At 40.6% G+C, this 9,304-nt stretch overlaps 2 protein-coding genes across 2 annotated transcripts; both read left to right on the top strand.

Moving 5' to 3' along the window:
• The first annotated feature begins 3,457 nt into the window (after window positions 1-3,457).
• On the top strand, window positions 3,458-4,261 carry LOC118089667 (mas-related G-protein coupled receptor member H-like). Its single transcript, XM_035124436.2, has one exon. The coding sequence runs from the start codon at window positions 3,458-3,460 to the stop codon at window positions 4,259-4,261; it is 804 nt and encodes a 267-aa protein (XP_034980327.2).
• Window positions 4,262-7,376: 3,115 nt separating this feature from the next.
• On the top strand, window positions 7,377-8,303 carry LOC118089668 (mas-related G-protein coupled receptor member H-like). The gene has a single exon (XM_035124437.1). It carries the CDS (start codon window positions 7,377-7,379, stop codon window positions 8,301-8,303), a length of 927 nt encoding a protein of 308 aa, XP_034980328.1.
• Window positions 8,304-9,304: the final 1,001 nt, after the last annotated feature.

Below are 9,304 nucleotides of genomic sequence, written 5' to 3'. Positions count from 1 at the left end.
TTTCCCCCAATATTATTTCCTAATACAAACACTGTATCCAGACACAATGAGATTAATGTGTCTTAACAGGGACTGCAGAATAGACTGGGTCATTTCAAGTGAACCAAGTCCAGGGCAGGGAATTCACCTATGATTGATCAGTGAAGTATTGGGATAAGGCAATACGAAGGGAGCAGATATCTGTTCATTTGTTTATCAATCAAGATTGATGGATTGTTTGAAAAATGTGAAAAAATTAAAATGAATGAAATAAAATTTTAAACTTCTTAATCTCCACAGATCTTGGGTTTGGATTGCAGTGTTAATGTACCTGCAAGGAATGACTACAAGCAGGGAATTAACTACTCTGGGGCCCTGAATCAATGGAACTTGCCTAACTCTTTGAAGTGATAGGTACAACACCACTATGCCTCAGATGTAAAGGAGCTCATGCTTTGGGGGATTCCTATATATAGTAACAGACACCAATTTGCAGATCTTCAACTCATTTTAAGTCCAAGCATCGTTTTCACATCTCGTCATTTACAAAGGTCCTGGCACGTGTCAACCAAAATATAATCCAGGGTTGTGAATGGGGGACACAGAAGGCATCTGAGTATCTAGTGACAGAGATGTATCCAGAAATACATCTTGCTTCATACTTGCTCTTTCAAAGGGAGTGCAACCCCACTCAGAACAGGGAACTTGCCAATTTCCAAAACATGGGGAACCCCCATTCAAAGAGCTCCCATCTTCCTAGAATTCACACACAGTTGATCAGCCCTCATCCAGACCACTACTGCATCCAGACACAGGTTCAAAGCTTCCACAGCCTCTCCCGATTCCTATGTTATAGAAAGGGAAAGCTGTGTGTCAACATCATCACACTGCTAATACCGTGCTCCAAAACTAATGACCGCATCTAATGGCTTCATATAGCTATTAAATATATATTAAAGTTAATTGGAGTTCAAAAGATATTACTGTAAGCACAATATGTCATGTAAAGAAACTTAACATATATTGAATCTGCTTCAGCAATTTAACTTTTGCATGCTTTTAAGAATGGCTGTGATTTTTTCTTGATTTTTCTGTTTATTCATTTGTAAGCTGCTTTGGGGTGTTTTTTGTTTTGTTTTTGTTTTGTTTTTTTTGACAATCAAGCAGTGTTTATATTTTTTGAAATAAATGAATGAAATAAATGTTACATTGGTTACCATGGAATTGCCTCCAACTAAGGGGGGCATGACGGATGACCTGGTGGAACTGCTCCCTTCAATGAGTCGCAGCCAATGGCTCTGACTCCTTGCCCCCCTCCACCTAGTTGGCCTACTCAAGAGCAACCTCCCCTCCCACCCTAGGTAATCATGTCTCACCACCAATAGTCAACTCCCCTATCTAATAAAGGACACATAGGGGACAAATTCTTTTGGCCGTTAAAAGGCCAGGAAGTTGTTATCTTGCTTAGACAGCCTAGATTAGAAATGTGGGGATGAGGTCTTGATTTACTCCATTTGTCTGGTACAGATAAAGAAGTACATGAGACATGAGCTGCTTCCTCCAGAACCAATTACAAATCTGATCTTCATGACTGCAGCCTTTGGGGACATAAATGACAATAGTCTCCTCCTCCTTGGTGAACTGATAATTATCATCATATCCAATTAAAGAGCATCCTTTTGTCCTATGAGGCATAGAATCAAATGAAGCCCTGACGAAGAACAGGAGGGACCAGTTTGCATCTTTGAGTGAGACTGGTAAGATTTTATTTTCTCCATGGGGCATGAGTGGGGCCATATTTTCTGTGTTTAAGTCCTTAGGACCTGCCATTCCAGGGCAAGATGCTGTGTCTTGTTATGTTGCACTCAACATCTCTGAAGACTGCTGATCTGCAGTCAGTCGCAAAGTTGGGTGAAACATTTACAGGTGGGCCGGATCTTCGGAGCTTGCAGAAGGTTAATTCCCAAGCACCTCCAGGTAGGGTTGGAAAGACCACTTTTGAAAATGCTAGTGAGTGGCACAGAGAGTCTGTTTGACAAGTCCTGACCTTGATAGACCAATAGTCTGACTCAGTATAAGGTCACTTTCTGAGGTTTTGCCAAAGGCAGAGAACAATAATTTGAAAGCTGTGTAAGAATTGGGATACTATTCGGAAAGGGAGGGACGGTGAAGTCAAAGTAGAGTTATGAAATGAGTTTATAAAATCATAATTTCTTTTTTTATTGTTTTGTTTTTCTGTATTTTTTCTATTTCCTGTGGTTTTTTCTTTTTTCTTTTGCTATTTTGAATTTTTGTGTGTCAGTTTTGTGTTTGTCAGAAAAAAACCAATAAATATATTTTTAAAAAATAAAATAAAAGAGGCAGAGAACAAACACTGTATCCAGACACAATGAGATTAATGTGTCTTAATAGGGAATGCAGAATAGAGTGGGTCATTTCAAGTGAAGCAAGTCCAGCGCAGGGAATCCGTTCATTTGTTTATCAATCAAGATTGATCGTTTCTTAATGGAGCCACTACTACTTGGGTAAACACCACCCCCCCCACCTGTTCAATTCTCATCCATCAAAAAACAGCCTCCTTGGTTAGGGGAGAGCCAATAAAGGCATATCAGAAAGCTTACTCTATTTGGGGGAGAATCCTAGGACTGAACAACAAAAAGAACACTGAGTTATATGTAATAAGAAAAAATGTTACATTACTGCCTGACCTCTCTTTCAGAACCTCCTCCACACGCTCATTCATTCCTAGACTCTTTTCAATTGGAAGATAGTCCCAACTGGATGGATTTACAGTAGGTAAGTGAAATTTACTGCTATAAAACTTTATAACAATCTTTCCCTAAACAATCTTTCCCTCAGTCCATCTACTTCATCCTTACTGATATCTCTTCCTAGGCAGGAATGTTGAGCCTGGTCATAGTAAAAGAAATATGATTGAATCCCAATTTTGGAGAGACATTACAAATTGGACAATAGGGCAAGGACACCAGGGAATGCTGTGCTGACCTCTTCTCTTGGCACCAATGAAACGCAATTTCCTGGTAAACTAACTAAAGTACAAAAACAGCTTTATGAGAAAACATGCAAAGGGGTGTGTCCCATGTGGAGGATTCAGTTATATTGCAGAGAATTGTACAAATATGTCTTTTGACTTGATAGACAAAAGTTGTGGTTGTATGTGTGGTTCAATGGGCTCCTGGGTCTCACCAAAATTCCTGTTGAGTCAAACTTCTTTGTGACACTTTCCATTTCCTAGACCTAGAGGAAACTTCTGCTCCTGAAGAGAAGACAAGGATTCCACATGGAGTCATTCTGCAAGCAAAGACATATCAATGGGACTTTGCAATCTGCTGTGGATGCTGTGACATATAAGGAGTATAACAGCACTCATAATAGCTCATATCATGATCAAGGAGATTTCCAGGATGGCCGATTTGAAATATATATACTATATGGCTTCATTTTAGTTATCTGCTGTATGGGATTTTTGGGGAATGGAACTGTCATCTGGCTTCTTGTTTTCCGCATTAGGAGGAAACCATTCACCACCTACATCCTTAATTTGGCTGCGGCTGACTTTGCATTCCTCCTGAGCCTAGAGTTGTTTGATTTTATTCCAGCTTCTAATTATGTTCTTGACAGAATTGCTGAATGTCTCTTAGACTTCACATACAACACTGGGCAACTTCTTCTGACAGCCATCAGCATTGACAGATGTGTGTCTATCCTCTTCCCTATTTGGTATCGGTGTGTCCGGCCGACACATTTGTCCACCACTGTGTGTGCCCTCATATGGGTCCTCTCCTGTCTGCTCTGCCTAATCCTCAACATTCTTGAAGAAATTTACGAATTTCCACATTGCTTGTCAGGAACAGGCCAATATTTCTTGACTGGACTGCTTTGCCTCCCACTTATGACAATTTCAACTGTGATCCTTTTCATAAAAGTGTGCTTTAAAGCACACCCGCGTAAGCGGGGAAGGCTTTTAATGGTGATTTTGGTTACACTCCTCTTCTTCCTCATGCTTGCTTTCCCACTCAATGCCATTTTTTTTGCTATATCCTTTGTAGACCCAGATTCTCCTGTTCGACTCCGTTATGGATTCTTGTGTGCCTCGCTCAACAGCAGTGTGAACCCCTTCCTCTATTTTCTGGTTGGGAGGAAGAAGGGAGGTCAATCTAGGGAGAGCCTAATGGTCATCCTCCAGCGGGTTTTGAATGAGGAGAATGACATACAGGAAACGGATCCTCCTTGTTCGAACCCACTTAGGAACCTTTCATAAGAGTTCTTTGGTCTGGTTGCAATATGTCCTTGGACTGCATTGATCGCTCTTGCTCACCAGAAAAAGAGGCTTGGATTTTGTTGATATTTTGGGGGTTTGTGTAGCTGAAATGCATCCTATTCTACAAAGCCACATCTTTTCTTCTCCCCATTTTTCTTCTGTGCCCCACCCACCTATGGAATACAACCCCTGAAATGTTGTCCATGGAGATATGAAGCCCTACGGCTCAAAAATGCTCCACACTGTGCACCTATATTGCACAAGCTGAAACAGTCAAGGCAAAGATCAGGTGGATTCATTGTACAACTTGGAATTGGAATAGAATGATTTTACATTCTTCTTTGGAACACAACTGGTACCACACACCCTGCCCCAATTCCTTAGCACCTGCTATACCAGAATACTGCTCCTGTCTTCTGCTCACCAAATCTGAAAATTGTTGACCTAACCTTAGTCACATGGTGTAAAACATATCCCCTTGAATGAGAGAGTTACTGGGAACCTCCCTTGCTATTTTTGCTGTTGGATGCTACATGCTGTTTAAGTGACCTTGTTATAGTATTGAAATGTGGTTTATTTTATGTTATTATATTTTCATCTTACTATGTTATTATGAAATTATTACTATGTTGTTTTTTTGTTATTATGAAATTGTGTTTGTTGTGTTTGTTCGAAACACATCCCTGTTTTATTTTTTGTTCTTAGCGACTTTGGGCCTGGGTTTTTGTGTGGAACAATGGGGGGGGGGGGATGAAATGAATGAAATGAAATTTTAAACTCATTCATCCCAGCAGATTATGGTTTGGATTGCACTGTTAATGTACATGCAAGGAATGACTATGAGCAGGGAATTAACAACTCTGTGGCCCTGAGTCAATGGAACTTGCCCAACAATTTGAAGTGATAGGTACAACACCGCAATAACTCAGATGTAAAGGAGCTTGTGCTGTTGGGAATTCCTTTATTTAGAAACTGTTACCCATTTGCAAACCTTTAACTGTGTTAAATAAACACTGCTCATTTTAAATCCAAGTGTTGTTTTCACGTCTCGTCATTTGCAAAAGTCTTGGTGCAAGTGTCAACCAAAATGTGAATGGGGGCAATTTGGCTTGATGTATTTGTTTTCTAATTCAGAAAACTGATGGGGAATTAACAAGAAGAAGAACCAATTGCTCTTGCATCCCACTCCACTTCTCATCTCTGGTTTTACACAGAGAAGAAGCAGAAAGACATTTCAGAAAATCTTATTTTCCCTTCTGTGCTCACCCCCTCCCTACAAAATGTCCAATATTGGGCAAATGTTTTTTTGCCGTTAAAGGGCCAGGGTGGTTTTATCTGTTATCATGACAGGTCCTGAGATGTTTTACTTGGCCGTTACAGATAAAAAAGCACATGAGACATGTGTTCAGTTTCCCCTTCACAACCCATTACAAACTGGCATTTGGGGACATAGATCTTTAAATGACAAGAGTTTCCTCCTCCTAGGCGAGATGGTATTTATCCTCATGGCCACTAAAAGAACAGGGTCTTGCCGCATGAGGCAGGGAAACAGATTAAGCCAAGACAAAGAATGGGTGGGATCGGCATGAGATTGGTAAGATTTTCCACTTTTCTTTGAAGAATGATTGGCACCACCTTGCCTTTCTAATGCCTTAGTACCTACCATTCTGCTGCAGGAGGATACTTTGTCCCTGTTGTCTTCTGATCACCATATCTGTTGACTCCCAATCCATACTTTGTCAGCAAGTTGTAAAATAACTATCTTCTGGGTGGTTGGGTGAAGCTTAGTGAGGGAGCAGATTATATCCATGCATGGAAAAAGACGTATGGAGAAATGGCCAAGTAGCTCAGTGCAGAGCATCTGCTTTGCATATGGAATGTCCCCATTTTAATCTCCAGATGGAATAAGAGACAACATTCTTTGAAATCCCTAGGAGTGTCTGGGAGTCAGTGCGACCAATACTGAGCTAGATGGACCAAGGAACAGACTCAGTTTAAGCAGAATTTTAGGGTAGAGAGGGGCGAGGAGAGAGAACATGGGATACGGAGTCAAGAAGTGCATGGTGCATAGCTGCCAAGTTATCCCTTTTTTAAAGGGATTTCCCCTTATGCTGAATAGGCTTCCTCGCGAGAAAAGGGAAAACTTGGCAGCTATGGCATGGTGTGTTTTTGCAGGTATTGTAGAATACATCATAAAATCACAGAATTGTAGAGTTGGTAAGCAACACGAGGACCATCTACTCCAAGCCCCTGCAATGCAGGAATCTTTCAACCAAAGTGGGGCTCAAACTCACAACCCTGAGATTAAGAGTCTCTTGCTCAACCAGTCTCATGCTCTAGGTTAATAATAACTATTATTATCTTCCCTGACTGGTTGTGGAGCTCATTGGTTCAGGGAGGACATTCCCCTATCTACCTGGAAATGCTGGGGGTCAGTTTTTGTACCTTCTGAATACAAAGCAGACATGTTCTCCATGAGCTTCAGACCTTCTCATATGGGTGGAAGAGAAAGAGGGAAAGCAGATGTGGGTGGATGGGGTGGAAATTAATATGGTATCTCAAAAGGGGTGGACATGAATAAAGGGGCAATAAATAATGAGTACCTTGTAAAGAGATGGCGAAGTATTTAATGAGGCAAATGGAAATGAATTGGTTGGGTTCAGCCATACCTACTTTGACATTTGTCCCCCAGAGGATTGGTGATGGGTCAGTGTGTCCATTGACAATCAAAATGTTCCACCAATCTTATTCTTATAGGTTATTGGAAGGAAATGCCCCTATATAGCATGTATTCTGGAAGGATATTGAAAGGGATCTGCTAGAGTGTCTACTGATGGGAGTGGATTTTGATCGAAGTAAGACAGCATGGACTACAATGACCTTTTCTGATTCCTTTGCAATAGCCCCACCCTCAAGTCTCTGAGCAAAGCCAAACCGAAAAGAACACATCATTCTGGGTCATGTATGGAATTCCACTTGAACTGTTCCACTTGAAATGTTCTATGTAACATTTTCTTTCTCTCAGTGGGCACTCGTACTCCAGGAGAAGAGATAAGGATCCCACAAGGAGCAAGTGAGCAAGATGGCAAATAGCAGCTGGACTTCCAGATCTGATATGGCGGCTTGGGCAGATTATGACCTTAATAGCTCATATACTGGCCAAGAAAATGACTGGTCTAATCCATTAAAAGAAGCTATTTTCTATATGTTCACTTTGGTTATCTGTTGTGCTGGATTTTTGGGAAATGGAACCACCATTTGGCTTCTTAGCTTCTGCACTAAGAAGAACCAGTTCACCACCTACATCCTGAACTTGGCTGTTGCTGACTTTGCCTTCCTCATGACTGTAGAAATATATCATTGTATTGCTTTGACTGGTCTAGGCAAAGATGCTTCTTTAATAACTCTTCATCTCTTAATGTTCACGTACAACACTGATCTACTTCTCCTAACAGCCATCAGCATTGACAGATGTGTGTCTGTGCTCTTCCCTATTTGGCATCGGTGCCACCGGCCGACACATCTGTCCACCACTGTGTGTTCCCTCATATGGGTCCTCTGCTTTCTGTTCACCATAGTTCTCTACATTCTCCAATTATTTAGCATATTTAGCTATTACGTCACAGCAAGCTTCCAATTACTCTTGTCTGCCCTGCTCTGCCTCGCACTGATGACAATTTCAACGGTGATCTTATTCATCAAAGTCTGCTTTAAATCACACCAGCAAAAGCGGGGAAGGCTTTTAATGGTTATTTTACTTACTCTTCTCTTCTTCCTCGTACTTGCTTTTCCACTTGATGCCCTTATTGCCCTTAATCATTTTCTAGATTTTGACATTCCTGATCTACACCATTATGCTTTTTTGTGTGCCACCCTAAACAGCAGTGCTAACCCCTTGATCTATTTTCTGGTTGGGAGGAAGAAGCGAGGTCGATCCAAAGAGAGCCTACAGGTCATTCTCCAGAGGGCTTTGAATGTGGAGGAAGACAACGGACAGGAAATGGACCGTCCCATTTCAAATCCACTTATGATCCTTACATAAGAATGCTGTTGTCTGACTGTAATATTTCTTTATGCTGCGATGATATAGCTTGCTTATCTCAATAAGGTATGGAAAGAGGTGTATGCAGAAATCATTGATTTTTCCGTGGATGAAATGTAGACTCCTCTGCAAAGTCATGTTGGTTGCTCTGCCAAAGATTTGTATGACTATTATGAATTTTTAATTTTTTTGTTATTCTTGTGGTGGTTTTTGCCAGATATATATTGTGAGCGGAATATTTCTCTCTAATCTGACTCTAGTCTAGAAATAAATTCTTCAACACAGGAAAAATAAGTTTTCAAGCTTTCCTTGCTGAAACTTGGTTCCAATGTTACAAAAACAATAAATCTTTTGCAATTGTTCCAGTCTCACAAACTCTATCTACACAGTGTATCTGAAGAAGTGTGCATGCACGCAAAAGTTCATATCAATGATAAACTTAGTTGGTCTCTAAGGTGCTACTGGAAGGATTTTTTTATTTTGTTTTGACTACGTCAGACCAACATGGCTACCTACCTGTAACTAACTCTATCTACATTGGTCCTAGTGTGATTATTCTAAACATATTTACAGAAGAAAATATAGCTAGAAACCAAAGCATTCTCTCCCTCTTGTTCACTTCTGTGCTTCAGCCGATGCCCAGGGAGAGACACTGCCTGTGTGCTGTTTCTGCGTGTCTCTGCTCTGAGGCAAACCCTATTCACATGCAAACTTTGGTATAATACTCAAGTTACAGCCCTAACACTTGTGATCTGAATCACAAGACCTAGATTGCCCTACCCTTGTGTGGAAATACATCACGGAAAAATATAGGTTTATTCTTTTTACAACAACTCAAACATAATGTGATTTCAAATACAGTGGTACCTCTACTTACGAATTTAATACGTTCTGAACACACATTTGTAAGTAGAAAAAAATTGTAAGTCGAATCCCATAGGAATGCATTGGGAGAAAAAATTCGTAAGTAGAAAAAATCCTATCTAAAAATTCGTAAGTAG

Source organism: Zootoca vivipara, chromosome 8 (genome assembly GCF_963506605.1).
Source record: "Zootoca vivipara chromosome 8, rZooViv1.1, whole genome shotgun sequence".
Taxonomy (NCBI): domain Eukaryota; kingdom Metazoa; phylum Chordata; class Lepidosauria; order Squamata; family Lacertidae; genus Zootoca; species Zootoca vivipara.
Note: the sequence above shows the minus strand (reverse complement) of the source record. Positions and strands in the feature narration are given on the sequence as shown.

Bases quoted from the DNA above. Each gene is read 5' to 3' on its own strand.
- LOC118089667 (XM_035124436.2), top strand. From the start codon at position 3,458: ATGGGATTTTTGGGGAATGGAACTGTCATCTGGCTTCTTGTTTTCCGC.
- LOC118089668 (XM_035124437.1), top strand. From the start codon at position 7,377: ATGGCGGCTTGGGCAGATTATGACCTTAATAGCTCATATACTGGCCAA.